The following is a 17,227-nucleotide window of genomic DNA, read 5'->3' on the forward strand; positions in this document are numbered from 1 at the left end:
CTGATATGTTATTTTTAATATTTAATTTATTTGTTTTTTTCTTTTCAGATAAATATCTTGCTCAAACAACTATAATTTCTAAGATTTAATACCATTTGAAAAGGGGTTTAAAAAAATAGCAAACATGCAGAACGGTACATATCCTTGGATGGCGACGTCGTCTTTGGCTCAAAAGAACTGGCCTGTGACCCCTGGCTACCAGGCAAGTCTCAGCGACCTCTTCTTGAAGAAAAATCCTCTTCACTTCGGGACAGGCATATCGCAGTTGGCCGCTGCTTCGAACTACATCGAGAAAATGTCGACCATAAACGAACCGCCTCCGAAATGCCATCACCCTGACGCTAAAGACAAGGGACACCCCTGTGAAATTTGTCAGCAATACTTATTAAGCAGTAATTTTAATAACATAAGCAGCATGCTGAGGAATGATGGCACTTCAGCGAATGCCACACGGCAAAGTAACAGTCCCATCATGACCAATTCTCCATCTGAAAGGAAACCGATGAACCTTATGCCTAACGGACCACCTCCGAACGTCATACCTACGTCCGGCATGCATCCATCTATGAGCATGCATCCGGGGGGTCCTCCCCCCGGCATGCAGAATATGAAGCCTAGACCTTTACCAACAAAACAGTTCCCCTGTCCTGTGTGTCATAAATTATTCACCCAAAAAGGCAATCTAAAAACTCACATGATGATCCATACCGGGGAAAAACCGTACGCCTGCCAAGCTTGTGGAAAAAGCTTCACTCAAAAGGGAAATGTAGATACACATATGAAAATACACACTGGGGAGCGTGAATACGGCTGTGACGCCTGCGGAAAGCGGTTCACTCAAAAAGGCAACTTAAAGACTCATATCCGAAGTGTGCACACGAAAGAGAAACCCTTTGCATGTGGTTTATGTGGGAAATGTTTTTCCCAAAAGGGTAACATGCAGACTCATATAAGAACACATAACAAAGACGACCGTTTCCCATGTACACTTTGCGGAAAAACATTCTCCCAGAAAGGCAATCTAAAGACTCACATGGCCCGACACGCAGGTCAGATTCCGACCAAGCGACAGTTCGGTTCACGTCTTGCGAACAGAACTTATGTCGGGCAGTTGGTTAAAGCCGGTCAGACAACAGTGCCTCGTATGCAACCATTCCCCATTCAGCCGTCTCCCGTGTCTTCGCAAGCGTCGACCACGTCACCTCTGAACTCTCCTACCACACCTCAGCCCATGGGTTCGAACCAGAATAATCACCCGGATATACGTAGCCCCCACCAGGGCCTCGGCAACCCTTATTCCGAATCTCCCATTGATCTTAAGCCCCCTCTCAATTGCCACCTCCCACTATCACGACCCATGTCCTGTAACCAAAATCCACCTATGGCTAACTCCCCTAGTCCGCACCCATCCCACCTCTCGAGTCCCTCCCCCGACGAAGACGCAAATCCGAGGCCTTTCATCCATAGTAAGTTATTCCAAGCCACGCATAGTCCAAATTATTTGAATGATCAAATGCAGGATCCTAACGGCAGCTTGATGAATTCCCAGCAGCAATCGAGAATCAACAGTCCCGTCGGGACGCCCGCCGGCCACCTTCAGCAGAACCACGAGCGCGATGCTCGTCCGTTTTACTCCGCTCCTCCCACTCCCATACCTGCTCCACTGACTCCCGTTTCGAGGTGGCTTCCTCACGGAATGACACGCCATTACGAATCTTTCCAATCACACGCAGGTCTCGGATGCTACAGCTCCGTGGCTTCACACACCACCCCGTTATCTCGATTGTCTCTACTGGCGTCGGGGTCTATAAACTCTCAGCAAAATCATAGTATGAATTCTCAGAACCAACAACCCTTAGACGAGGAGGAAGACATCGAGAAGGACAAAGAAGCTGTGCCACAACAACAACAACATTTTCATTCTCCAAATAATCCCGATTTCTCCCAACTACTGGATTGATTTGGGTTGCATAATTAAGTAAATATACAGTTTCTTGTACAGTGTAAGTTGTTAGTGTTGATTAACTTACATGTACATACATTTTTAATATTGTGTGATGCTTGTGTCTAAACAGTGAAAGTGAGTTTTTCCCTTTAAAGGGAAAATTGTGGGGGAAAAAATTGTTTCATGTGTGCAAAAAGTATTCTTTTTACATTTAAATTTGTGGAAGTTAATTATGTTTACTAGTGATATTTCTTACAGGGTCTAGGCACAGGCATTCGCAAAGTATTGTGCATCGATGTTCTTTGACATATTAAAATTTAAATCAGTTCTTAGCTTACTGACAAAAATAGCTATGCAGGGATTTTATACTAAAATATGTAATTTACTTAAAAATATTCGTATTTTAGATAGTAATGGCTTGCTGTAAATAGGGAAGTTTAACCCGGTGAATTCTTGTCTGTATGAGAGATTAACTTAAACTATTAATTTACCCAAGTTTTTATAATTTATATACATATGCATAGTTGCCAACTATACTGGATTTACCAGTAGACTAATAGATTTTTCCAGTTTCTCCTAGTCTATTGGTTTAATAAAAATTCTGGTTTTTGTACATTTTAGAGAACTACCTAAAATTGAGTAATTTTCCAACAAAAAAAATCCGTATTGAAATTGAATTTATTATTTGCTTAAATATGTAATTGAGTATTGCTAATACATAATGAAGCGAGCCTCATTTTTCATAATAAGTTTTGAAATTTTTTTTTGTTCTAAAATGTACATTTTATTTTTATTCAGAACACCTTTTTTTAAAATATTTTTTAACTATCAATATCAAATTGTTTATTGCTATTAAAAATTATGAGTTAGCATAATTTAAAAATCATTTAATATTGTTAGCAAGTGAAAAATAATGCAGACCATTTATTGTTATTAGAGTGATTAGGTTTTTGTGTGTTGATGGCAATAAAAATCCCTAAAATTCCCAACATGTAATATATTCAGTTATCATGAAATTTATATTTCATTAAATCTACAGGATTTTTTTTTGTATCCATGTTGACAGCTATGCATATAATTTTCAAAAGATTTTCTAATTTTTGTTAGTTTTTTTTTTTGCATAAATTTTTCTATTTCTTATATACACGACACTACAACTGTTATCAAAATATGCCACTCCTGACATTTACAATATTATTAAATATGTCTTGGCGTGTTGCTTAAAAATTAAAATGTTTTCCTAAGTTTATCAACAAATGTTGTTTAAGAATCATTAAAAAAAAAATTTTCAATTCTAGTTGTTAATATATTGTTTTAATTTATGAGAAATTTAACGTAATTTATTGTAGTTTTTATCATTGCTATATTATTGCTGGAATTATCTTCATATATTATGAAATTTTTGAATTTTAATTTGAGCTGTTATCAAATTTTTGGCGTGCAAACATTGTTTGGTATTATGTATTTACATACACATATATGTATATATACATGTGTGTCTACATAAGCTGCGTACAAAAAAGTTAACTTTTTCGGTAGGAAAATTATGTGCTTTTTAATATTAATAATATATATTAGTAAATGTAATCATTGGAAATTACGTCTTGAAAATGTCCCACGTACTTCTACACCACTAATGTACAGGGTGAATAAAAATAAATTAACCAACTTTGAAACACAATCGAAACTTTTAGAAACATAACTTCTGCTCCCTCTAACTGTCTGGTCAATAACACTCGCAAATGTTAAATTGATATTTTCATCAAAGGAAAAAAAATTATTTTGAAAAATATAATTTCAAACTGTTATTATTATTAAACACGCATGTGTTAGTTTTTTAGTCAATAATTGACACAATAAATTCACACATTGATGACACTATTTATTTCATCAATAGTTCAAACTTTTTTGATTACTATACTAATATTGAGATTTTTTTTTTCTTCTTTGCCAGATAGATTATCATTACAAAAAATACATGATTTTCACAGTTTTCTCTGAAATATTTATCAGAAACTAGTTATTTTATCATGATTATGTAAAGTTTTTTTTTAAAAATTTTTTTTGAATATTATTGATTTTATGTTTGTAAATTAAAAACTTTAAACAATAGAAATTTTTTTTTATTCCTGCATAGATCCTAATTATGAAAGTTTTCGGAAATTATTGAAAAAAATTTTAGTGCTTGAAAGGTGCTTATTTTTGGTTGAAAAAAATCTAGTTGCGCACTCTGAAGGACAATAACAGTTTAATTTTTTTAATTGTTGAAAGTGTGTACTGAAAAGAAATCCTTATTCCTGATGTAATTTTTTTTATTGTAGAATTTATAGATGAAAACATCTTGATTTTAGAAGTTGCCAGCTATGATACAAATATTAAATTGTAACTTTTCAAGTCACTAAGTTTCACACAGAGACTCTATTTGGAGTTTCAGCAACCTCAAACAAATTTGTGCATGCCTCATCATATATACAGGGGTGCACAACCTATGACCTGCAAGCCACATGCGGCCCACCTACTGTTATTTCGGCATGCGGGAGCTTCTGAACGCAATAAAAAAACATTTTTGATTTTTGTTTAAACATTGTAAATTTCTTTCATTAAAATATTTAATTAAAATTTATATTGCTCTATATATTTTTTACACTTTCATTCTGTAAGCTTCTTTTTGGTTAAAATTTATATCCCCCCTCCCAATATTCATGTGTGTATATCTATCTATATTTGATAAATTAATTATTGTGAAAAAGTTTAAGGAAATGTATCAGCTTTTTTTAGGTTTAAATAATTAAAAGTATTTAATTTTCTGAAAATATTCTGTTAAGTTTACTGATATAAATATTTAGTGCTTAGAAGACTAATGTCTATATAAAAATTATCATATTTGTTGCTAACATGACTGTGTGGCCCTTCATTAATCTACCTTCTCTGCGAGTGGCCCTTCACCCAAAAAGATTGTGCACCCCTAATATATACCAGAAAGAATAACCTCAGTTTTATTTTATTCATTTTCAATGTCAAAGTTTGTCAGCTAATTCTTATTCACCCTGTAAGTTAATTAATTTCTGACATTTCGTTTAATGACTGTTTCATTTACCGACATTTATCCTGTGCCTAGCTCCATAGTGGAGGGGAGGGGGGAGTTGTTATAACCGTTTTAGTTATCTTTGCATTTTTCCAATATTTCTCAATTCATTTTTAGATTATATTTTTTTATTTTATATATTTTATCTAGTGCTTGTTAGTCAGTCATTTTTAAGAAATTTAACTGACATTTTTTCTTCTTTTAATTGTAAAGATCAACGTTACCTTTTGCTGTGTGTGCTAATTGGCTGTTATGGTATACCCAGACAATGTTATGTTAAAGTTATTTTGCGATTCCTTTATTCAACTATGCATCTTTAGTTCCTATATTATATGATGGCCATTCCAGGTTACGAAATTTAAAATGCTTTGTTATAGCGTGGAAGTGGTTTCGAGCTTTGCTTTTATCGTTTGTTAAAAAATGTTAGTAATTATGTTTATTGTTGTTGATATTTTGCTTAATTTTTTTTAATGGTTCGTCAGAAGCAGCAAATGCTTTTGGCAATGTGTTTCATTTCATTTTGATTTTTTCAAAATCTATATTTTGCATCATGTTTTTTAAAAAGAATGGTTTTTTCCATTAGTTTAGCTAGAATTTATCTTGATTTATAATCATGTGTGCTTCAGAAATGCTTTTAACCTTTTATTTTTATTTCAATTATTATTATTTTTTAATACATGAAAATTATTGTCACGTTATGTGCACTACTTCTATTATGTTTCCAATCTTTAAAGATGATTTTTGTTTTCCAGTGATACATTTTTTGGAAAAAAAGTTGTCTTTTTTGTAATTGTAAATTGAGAGTAAGTCAAGTAAAAATTCATTATTTAATAATGGAATTATTAAATAAAGTTATTTTCCAATAGAATTTAATGCAAAACTATTTATTCTGGTTAAGTTTAAAATATCCAAAAACATTATAAAGCAAAGAAAACAGACCTCTCTTTTTTTTTTTTTACTTTCTGAATATTCCTCCAATTTTATGTTTTTAAAATTTGGACACAATCCCATTTTTGTATTGCAGTGCTATTTGCCAATTATTATATTCATTGCAGTTATGTTTTCAGGAAATGATACTCTAATATTCGAAAAGAATGATTTCTTGGGAAATGAAATAAATTGTTTTATCTTCAATTTTGGGAAACTATCTCTGAGACAATGGAAATATATCGCAACAAGTTGACATTTTTGAGTGATTGTCACAAACTACAAGAATTTTTAAAAAAGAAAAGAAAAACATTAAGATTTTATAGTGTTAGTAAAAAAAATAATTACGCAAATGTTTTTAACATCTTGTCAGCACTTCAAAACATCATATCTTTGAATTATGTAAATGTCACAGCCACCAGAATTAATTTAATTTATTGTTGGCTGAAAGTCGGTATTTCTGAATTTAGAATTTTTTTTTTTTAAATGTAATATTAATACATGTAAAATAAATTAAAGTTCTGAACATAAATTTGTACTGACCTATTTTGGCTTTATTTTATGAAATTTACTCCTGAATTTTAGCATCTTATGTATTTTAAAGTATTGTGCAGTTAACTCCTTAAAGTACTCCTTAAGTAAAATCCTTAATGGAATCTATCTGCCATCATTACTACAAAGTTAGCCATTTCTAAAAAGAATAGCAGAAGTTACAATCAAGCTCCCTATAATTGTTTTGTAATTTAAATTGATCTTCATTTAAATTAAATTGATGAGATTTTCATAAATTAGGCCTTAATACACTACCATAGCTGCCAACTCTACTGGATTTTGCCAGTTTCTCCTGGTCTACAGGTTTAATTAAAATTCTCCTGGTTTTTGTACATTTTAGAAAATTCCCTAAAATTTAGTAATTTTCCTAAAAATATCTGTATTGAAATATAATTTTTGTAGATTATTGCTTGAATATTTAACTAAGTATTACTAATGTCTAATGAAGCGAACCTAATTTATAGAAATCAGTAAAAAACTTTTTTTGTCCTAAAATGCTCAGCTTATTTTTATTCCGAACTCTCTTTTTAAATTAATTGAAACAATTTTTTAAATTGTCTTTGATGAATTAAATGCCGATTAATATTCAAAATTATGAGTAAGCATAATGCATAACATTTCAAGTATATTTAATGTCAATCATAACTGTAAAATATTACAGTTTTTCTATTTTAATGACTATAAGAATCCCAAAGTTTCCCTATGTGTCAAATATTTATTACATTATGCAACAATTATCATGGAATTTATATTGTTTTGTAAAATCTACTGGATTTTCCCATCCATGTTGGCAGCTATGCATTACTTAGAAACATTTAACTTTATTTGTTGTTGGCATATATGTTCTCTTACAAAGTAATGTGAAAGGCAATAAAAACAGATGTACTATTTAATTCAAAATATACTCAATTTTAAATTAATCATTTAATAAATTTAAATGTTAGATCATTTTTCAAATAATATTTTTTTTAATGCTAAAAAAAGAGCATATTTTAATTGTTAATAAATATTTTTATATATATCTAGTATCTTTTATTTAGGCAACCTGAAGACCCTATGGATATACGTGAAAATTATTTTTATTTCTTAAAATAAACGAAGTTAACAAGAAATCAGGGAATATCTTAAAATATTTATTTTTTTTAATCTCTTATTATAAATTATAGTTCTTGCAACTCTCCCAATGTAAAGTATAATAAAGTATGCTGTCATGTTACCCATCAGAAGAGCAATAATTTATTTTGATAATTGAACTTTATATTTTCATTAATATGATTTTAAAGTCTGCAATTGAGAAGTTTTTAAAGAAATAATGTTTATTGTTATTCGTGTATAATGGTAATTCTTCACATATTAACATGTATTTTATGTTTTGAGATCAGTAACTTTTATCAGCTATTAAGTAATTTTTAACTATACGATGTGTTTTTTTTTTTTTTTTTTTTTAAAATTGCAAAGGGAGGAGGACGTCAAAAAATAATTTTCTACATCAAAAAACTTTTTCTCTTTAACCACTATGAAAGGGGGGGGGAAGCAGTTTGTTAAAACTTGTTTTGTATTATAAAAACAGTATTTCTCCATTATTCAGTGTCACTCACTAAAATTTTTGTTAAAGCCACAGAATTGAGCTTTGTAATTCTTAATTAATAAATATGGTATTATAACGGCAAGAATTGCTAAAAACTTTATAAAAATTATTATAAAGAAGAAGTCAATGTTAAAATTCACAAACTAGTATAGTTCAGTAATTAAAATTCAGAAATCTTTCATTGATGTTTATCACCTAGTTTTCGTTACCATTTTCTGTGTTTTTATTGAAGATGGTAAACTCTTATCCACAAAAGTAATGAAAAACATTAAATTGGCTTTTATTTTTGAAGTATGTCATGGATGGTTGACTGAATGTAAACAATAACAAGCTTTCTGAAACCAGAAGAAATTTAGAAAACTTCCTGCACGTTATGTTATTCTTACGAGGCAACATGTGAACAGGCTTATTGTGTATGCGTTATTTTACCATTCATAAGAGTTTTCTGTAATTTATAAATTCTAACAGGGCGTGACCCCAAAACAAATTTCACAAAAATTAATAGCACAGCATAAGATTAATAGTGACCGACATACCCCCGCAAGAGTTTTCAGATAATGGTTTGGCGCGTCCTAACGCGAGTAAAATTAATGATTACGTTACATAAAATTTATATTATTTTCTAAAATCTGTTGAATTCTTTTCGTGTTTGCAGATAATAATGGATTAATCAAATAGTTTAATGTTATCTATATTGAAATTAATACTTAATTTATTATAAATAGCTAAATTCATCGATAGCTAATTTCATCCATGGCAGATAATAATGGATTAATCAAATACTTAAATGTTATCTATATTGATATTATAGCTTAATTTATTATGAATAATTTCATCCATACGTTAAGAAAACGTATACATATTTTCTTTTTGTAAAATTAATTAGAATTTTAAAATAATTTTCTTTTCCAATTGTAATTTATACTAAATATTTCTCTTATTATAATATTATTTATTAATAATTGTGGTATGTTTAGGCTTTCTTCCCCTTTTAAAAAAGTCCTGTTTTCTACGCTGAGATGTATAATAAATAGATACTTCAGTACCAATTTAGAACGAGTACCACTCAGATTTCCTGATGAGCATACATGTCAAGTCTCCTGCATTTTCTCAAAATTCTCTGTATTTGTTGAAGAAATTGGAGATAAAATATCCGCTAATGGCAAAGATACTTCTTATTACTCAACAGAGTATGTTGAATGTTTATAGTTAAGTAATTATAAATAATGATTTAAAAAAAAATTCTTTAGATTAAGATTTATTAACATATTTTTTAATTCGCTAAATGTAAGTGCTTATATTATGTATTTCTAATTTTGAATCTCCAATTTTTGATTTACAAGATTATGCATGATGTATCAAAACTTTAACTCATAGCCCAAAAAAATTTCACTATTAAAATCTCCATTATTTTATTTCTCCAATGTTGGCAGGTATGCTTAAGCAATGGATAAGATTAATTGGTAACTCATATCCCAAGATAATTTCAAAAGCTTATCACTATTATCAGGGTGCGTAGCGTTTTTAAAAGGTGCTTATTTTTGTTTTTTTTAAAGCCCTTAAAGGTACTTTTTTCATTGGGTTTTTTTTAAAAAGTGCTTCATTTTCCCTTTTTCAAAAAGATTTTTCCTTTACTATGTTGATTTTCGGTTCGAATTATGCAAAAAGACACAATTCACATTGTTCTATTCAACTTTTTCATAATTAATCAAACGCAATCTATTTCGACGTATGGTCAGTCCGTAGCGTATGAAAGCACCATTCGTTTTACATGATTCAAATTTTCATGATTTTTGACAATTGTCGAAAACAACGGTCGATTGTCAAAAAACTTTCCAACCCTGCCTAATAATGATATTTTTTTAAGTGCTTAAAAATATTTTTTGAGTGCTTGAAAAGATGCTTATTTTTTGTTGAATAATTTGGCTACGCACCCTGATTATGTGTTACTACCAAGTCAATGCTCAAAATTTATTAAGGGTTATATTTCTTGTCATTTAAAGAGATCAAAAAGTGTAAGCAATCCAGATTGAATAATGTTAAACAAAGTGTATTTATTTCAATGCGTGAAGGTGTCATGAGCGTCTACTAAATCTGTGATATGGTTGAGATTTGCTTGTAAGTGTGTTATGTTATGTCTTATCTTACTTGCAATATTGTAATTTAATGTATTTGTGTAGTGCAAATTATTGTTTTGATAATGACCTTAGGCACATATTTTATTTGATTTTGAAGCAAGAAAATTCTTTTGACTTTGTATTTCTATTTCAACAACTTATTTTATTTTAAACACAGTAACTTCCATGTGGAAAATAGTATTTCTTTTTCATTTTTAATGTCAAGGGTGATAAATGATTAAAAAAAAGTGTCATATTTTTTTTTCATGATGATATTATTTAATATTGTTAACAGTCAGAATGTTTATTTGTCTAATTCGACTAAAAATTGTGATTATCTGCTTTAATCTGTGATTTTTGTTCTCTCTATATCTTGTACGAGATTAATCAAATTTAATTTGAGATTAACTTTTAGGTTTGTAGTAAAAATAAATTTTCTTTCCTCGTCAAAATTTAATTTTTTTTTATTTTTTTAATCGGAATTTTTTTATCTTCGATCAAAAAAGCTGATTGGACAGTACTATTTCCAATTTTCTAGTTTTGGGACCTATTACTACCGAAAATCTAGATCGTTGGTTGACAATGCTTAGTTCAAGTGTGTCATTTTTAATTTTCTTTTCCCACAAAAATTTTTACTTCAATTTTTAGTTTTTATTTTATAACTGTCATTGAATAGGCGACCCAATTTTGGGTTTAGGACTACTAATATTCAACTCCGCTGCCTTACAATTTTGAACCCAATCCAGCAGACAAGAGAACTCTTAGATCAAGTATTGGGAGAAATTTTGTCTTCGTGGAGGACTTTTTGATGGAACTAGCTCTCATTTGCGTTACATAGAGAGGAAGACCACGAGTACGTCCCACAGTTAGCCTAACGGCAAGGGGATTCTAACCCATGATCGGTCTCTACCACTGACGATATTTCACGTCACCACTGTGGTCGGTGCGAGCCGTGTGCAGAATTCATATTCACCGGCCATCGCTGGGATTCAAAAAGGTTTGAATGGTTGTTTAGGCAAACTCTCTATTCCCTGAGCCACAACAGCTCTCTATTTTCGATTACACATAATCTTGAATAGAAAAAATGAAAAGCATTGTAGAGATTGGATATTCCAAATTACTAAGTTGTCCATGGATCATAGGTTGTCGACCACTGGTCTAGATCTAGTAGTTGATTGGGCAATATAATTAATGTGATTATAATTATTAAAATTGAAGGTTAATTGATTATTATAAATTGAAATTTATTATAATTAATTGAATTGATTATAATTAAATTGACAATTCAATTTAATTATAATTAATTAAATTGAAGATTATATTTAATTAATCTTCCTAAATGACCTCAGTTCTCATTTATTTTCAAAGGAAAGAATGACTAGGTTTAACATATATTAAGCTAGATTTGCAGTTGAATCATCAGACGTGTTAACACGACATAATTGAATTGTCTAAATTTACTGATTTATTAAACAATTTATTTTGAATTAAACTTATCCCCTGTGTGTATTTAGTAAAATAGAAATGTTTCAAAATAATATTTAACCAAATTAGGTGATGCAATTTATTTTGAATGTAGTTTCTGTTTTTGCCACTTGCTTAATAGTCGATTTCTTTTTATATTAATAATTGCACATCAGAAACTTGTTTATATATTGAATTTATGTGATAAGGAATGATTCTTTTGTTGGAAATGATCAAAATAATTAAATCAAAGATTGTTTATACTTTTTTTCTTAATTGTATTGTAAACATAAGTGTATCTCTTCTTTCTGTATTTTGAGTATTTCTGATGATTATTTCTGTGCCAAATTTCAAAATATTAAATTTTTTGGCTATTTGCCTGAAAAAAAATATTCAATTGCATATTTGTGTTTTCCTCAAAGATTCTTAAATATTCCTCTAATTTTTTTGCTGCAAGAGCCATCCATAAATCAGGTAGTTCCCCCCCCCTCCAGCTTAGCTTGAGTGCTTGCAGATTTTTCACAGCGCTTAATAGTATTTTTCATCCATCATTTTTTTTCTTTCTCTCTCTTTTTAAAGCGGAAAATTAAGGTAATAGCTTATATGCTTCAGAAAAATATTCTATTTTTAATACTCATGGCTGCCAACTCTACAGGATTTTGCCAGTTTCTCCTGGTCTACTGGTTTAATAAAATTCTGGATTTTGTACATTTTAGAAAATTCCATAAAATTCAGTAAGTTTCCTAAAAAAATCCCTGTTAAAATAGTATTTTTATACAGATTATTGCTTGCTTGCTTGAATATTTATATATGTATTACTGATGCATAATGAAGCAAATCTCTTTTATAGAAATCAGTTCAAAACTTTTTGTTTTAAAATGTTTAGTTTATTTTTATTCAGAACTCTCTTTTTAAATTAATTTTGAAAATTTTTGACTATCTTTGAGGAATTAAGTGCCTATTAATATTCGAAATCATGAGTAAACATTTCAAGTATGTTTAGTGTCAAAAATAACTGGAAAATATTGCAGTATTTCTATTTTGATGACTAGGAAAATTCCTAAAATTTCCTCTGTGTAAAATATTCAGTTCATTATGCAACAATTGTCATGAAATTTATTATATTTCGTAAAATCTGCTGGATTTTTTCCTATCAGTTTTGGCAGCTGTGAATATTTAAAAAATTAAGAATATTTGCAAAAGAATAAATTTAAAAAAAAAATAATCGCAATTTGAAAATTTAGGCTATAACTGAAAGGGTGACACCTGTGAAAGCTGGAGAATTTCACTCTATTTGCACTTTTATCATCAGGTTTGCAAATATATTGCATTAAAACTTGCAAATGATAAGGTAGGCGAGCTTTCACATTTATCTTGTTTTCAATTCTGTAGTTAAATTCATACGTTTTATCCGATTTTGTGTGTACTAGAGTTGTGTGCATGGGGTTCTTATCATTAAGCTTGTCTGCAAGAAAAAAATCTTAGCTTATAAGATAAATTTAATCTTGTGAATGATTTGTAGGGTGTTAATAATCATTTATCTCTGTAATTTAATTATCTACCTGTTAAATAAAAGCTAAACTAAAGGTAAATTAAGGCATTATAGCTTTTGAAATCTAAAGTCTCTTGTTCATGTGTGTGGTAGCATTTATTCTAAACATTTCCGTAAGAGTGAAATGCAATCTTTGAAATCTCGATAATTTCGATTGCATCCTTGAAAAGCTCATGTTTTTATGGACAGCCCAATTAGCAAATAATGTGTATTACTAAGTATCTGAAATTGTATGTCTGCCAAATCAGTTTAATGAGTTTTTTGCTTTTTCAAAAATGGATCAATCTTAAGCTATGTAGACTTCAAGCCACCTCCAGAAATCGAACCCCAGTACTTCACAAACACGCCTTAACCGCTCAGCTGTTGCAGTTTCTGTAGATGCATAATCTGAAAAAAAATTTTTTTTAACGAGAGTGTGTTATTAATTTCACAGTTGTTTACTTAAGTGCTATGTTAGGAGTCTACCTTGTTATTTTTTGTGGCATATAGAAAAAAAGATATTTATTATACTCCTAAATTGTGAATTTTTTTCTCAACAAGTTATTCGTGTTTTGTCTAGCGGTTTAAATTCCATGAAGAAAATAATTCATTAATTTTAAAGTTTAAGTAAGTAAAAATGTACTTTCTTTTCTTTTAAAAACTGTAATTGATGAAAATAATTAAGAAGTTATCTTAAAACATTTGTCCTGTCTATATATACTGGACTTAACTTGAAATGCGATTAAAACTGGATGTGTATTTTATGAATGGAGGTTTATTTTTAGTGAGTACTAAAAATTGTTTTTATTGATTGATCTATGAAAAATTTAAAAGCATTTTGTAGCTGTTAAATTTTAAGTTTACAATAATGTTTGAGTTTATTTTTGTTTTTATCCTATTTTAGTGCTTTCCACTGCTTTTAGTCATTTGCGAAATCGTATTTTGCCATACATTGTGATAAGAAGTGGTTTTGTTTACTTAGTGGCAAGTTTGGTTAGCTAGCGTTCCTTTGGTTTAAATTTTTATACAACCTCAATAGGGTTTTTTTTTTTTTACACATATTATTAGAACTTTAATATTAAATTTGTTACTTAAACAATTTTTATTGCACTCAATTTGGAATATATATGTGTGTGTGTGTTATAAAATATGATTCTGTGATGTGCAATTTTAGTCATTGAATAGTTTTTTTTTTTTTGTCATAACTATGATTTTTTAACATTAGAATTGCAATTTCATAATGTCTAAACCATAAACTAGGTTATTAAAATATGCATAATTAATCTTCATAATCTTAAATAATCAGTAAATGATTCTAGCTTTTTTTTTCTTTTTTTGCTTGTGCTATTTTTCATGAATTCTCTATTTATGCACAAAATTCTATTTTCATTTTTCTGTTAGTTAAGCCATTTTTAAACAGATAAACTATAAGTTTGTGTGCATATGGCCAAATGTATTGTCCAAGATAGTGACGAATCATTTTTTTTTCTTCATAAAATTAACTTTAGTTTTTCTATTAATAAATGATACAATAATGCTGCCAACTCAAAATATTAAAAAAATACTCATTCAATTTCTATCCTACTCAAAATATTAAAAAAAAACTCATTTAGTAAATGATACAGTAATTCTTCCTAAAAATATAAAAAAAAACTTAATAAATGATAGAATAATTCTATCCTACTCAAAATATAAAAATAACTCATTTAATAAATGATAGAATAATTCTATCCTACTCAAAATATTTAAAAAAAAAAAGAAAAACTCATTTAGTAAATGATAGAATAATTCTATCCTACTCAAAATATTTTTAGAAAATTTTTTTTTTTCCTTTTGTCTTCATTATTATATTTGTGTAAAAGAAAAAAGCAATGATTTTATTTGCACAAAGTTATGTTGATAAGAATTTTTAACTTTATTTATTGTGCAATTGCTTCTGTAAATTAGCGTTTTTGGTAAAGGCTCGTAAATATTGAAAAGAATTACTCTGCTGCTCTTCGCAATTGTACAGTTTTTTTTCTTTTTTTTTGTGTAAATAAAAAGGGGAATACTTAAGTGTTAGTGTTGCAATTATTTTACATTATTGTAATTTTGTATTGTGATGTCGACAAACATTAAAAATAAGAATTGTGAATGTCGTAAAAACAGAGGTAGTATTGTCGGAAGTTTGGTATATTTTGCTAACTTTTATCTCTGTGCATTTTGTTTTATGAATAAAAAGTGATCTGATTTGTGTATTTTTAATTGGCAGCTGTATCCTGTAAAGAAAAAAAAATGTAGATTTTTTTCCCTTCCTGGAAAAAATTTTTTTTTCTTAATAAAATATACAGTCGGACTTCTATTTAACGAACTTCCATTTTGCGAACTTCTCTATTTTGCGATTTTTTTTTTTCGAGGAACCAAGAACATTTTGGAAATTTCGTAAAATAACTTCCAAATAGCGAAGTAAATTTTCTATTTAACGAATTTTTCTTTGTTATCCACTATCCCTATTCCCATAAATATTTCAGACTGTTTCAAACTTGTTAACCCATTTAATGGGGGAAATGAATTGATTTTCGTAGGCACTTCACTTTAGAGAAAGCAGTAAAATCCCTTTTTGTTTGCATTTCAAACGAAAAACTCAGACCAAACTAACGGTTAACGGATTCTATCGTAATGTATGTTTAAAATTACTTTTATACTAAACGCAGCAATTATTTTATACTTAAATTTAGCTTTTTTAAGTTGCAAATGTATGTAGCATTTACTGGATAAGGTTTTACTCTATTCTTGCTTTCCATGCAGATTTCTTTTACGGTTAAGATTTATTAAATTCTGAAATAAATAGTAGATACTAGTTTACAAGATAAAGGTGTGTCAATTGCTATTTTAATTATGTCTTGCGTTTATGAATTTAAAATGTGTTATGTGTTGATTAAGTGTTTCAAAAGGTGATTTTCTATTTAACGAATTTTTCATATAGCGAACTTATTATCGAGATTTAGCGGCTTCGTTAAATAGAGGTCGAACTGTACTTATTTCCAAATACAGCTTTATTCTGTAATGAGGGGGGAAAAAGAATCTATAACAGCTAGCAGTGCCAAGGGAGTCTGTGATTCACCCACTGTATTAATTAATCAGTGTCAAAGTTTATTGAAAAAGTTCCTGTGTGCTTCTTCTTAGAATTGGGTCTGACTACATGTCCCCCCTTTCTGTTTTTTTTTCCCTTTAATTATAACTATTATGTTTTTTTAATTTGTTTTATCAGCTACTTATGTGACAATTGTGCTTGCCTTGTTGAATTGTGATTGTGATTGTCTTTTGTATTTTAAAAAAAGCAATGTAGATATTGTTATGCATTGGCTGATGACTGTTAGAAATGTACATTACCATTTATTGGTTTATTAGGTTATAAATAAATGAAAAACTCTCAGTGTTTTGTCATTAAATTTTTATTTTTTTTTGGAAGACAAGAAAAAAAATATATTGCTACTTTTTAAAAGAAAGAAGAAAAGTTCCCTTTTTGAAATGTTAGTCTGTCACTAAAAGCAACAAATGTCAATTTAAAAAAAGACAAACGTAATAGTATAGTATGTCTGCGGTAAGAACTCCCCCTCCCAAAAGTCTGAGGTCGTCAGCTGCTATGGAAACAATGGCGTATTTCAGGGAGGGTAGCTTCTTTTCACTCTAGGGCAGTGTTTCCCCCAAGGGTACGGTTACTGTTTAGCGGGGGTACGCGTTCTTATGTGAAATAACTTGCAACAAACGAAAAAAATTTATTTGAAAACGAAGCTGGTCATGAAAATTTACGATTGTGTATTTTTCTATTGGCTATTTTTTGCTAAGTTAACAGTTAATAATGAGTGGTATCAACAGCCAGTAGTGATTTTTAACTTACTTTGTGCAATTTTTTTATAGTAAAAAATAAAATTTTTTATGAGTGGTACACAGTGTTACGAAAAATTTAGAAAGGGTACACAGATGTCATAAGTTTGGGAAACACTGCTAGGGCTAACACAATGGAGCAAAGAAAAAC

At 29.4% G+C, this 17,227-nt stretch overlaps 1 protein-coding gene across 3 annotated transcripts in view; it reads left to right on the plus strand.

The window, feature by feature from the left end:
• The window catches only part of LOC107438717 (uncharacterized), a 33,572-nt gene extending 16,948 nt beyond the window's left edge, over window positions 1-16,624 (plus strand). For all 3 annotated transcript variants that reach the window (XM_016051053.3, XM_016051056.3, XM_016051057.3), the window contains exon 3: window positions 49-16,624. In XM_016051053.3, coding sequence (XP_015906539.1) covers window positions 125-1,960 — 1,836 coding nt within the window. In that variant the 5' untranslated portion in view covers window positions 49-124 and the 3' untranslated portion in view covers window positions 1,961-16,624. The remainder of the gene's footprint in view (window positions 1-48) is intronic.
• The last annotated feature ends 603 nt before the right edge of the window (window positions 16,625-17,227 follow it).

Source organism: Parasteatoda tepidariorum, chromosome 1, assembly GCF_043381705.1.
Source record: "Parasteatoda tepidariorum isolate YZ-2023 chromosome 1, CAS_Ptep_4.0, whole genome shotgun sequence".
NCBI lineage: Eukaryota > Metazoa > Arthropoda > Arachnida > Araneae > Theridiidae > Parasteatoda > Parasteatoda tepidariorum.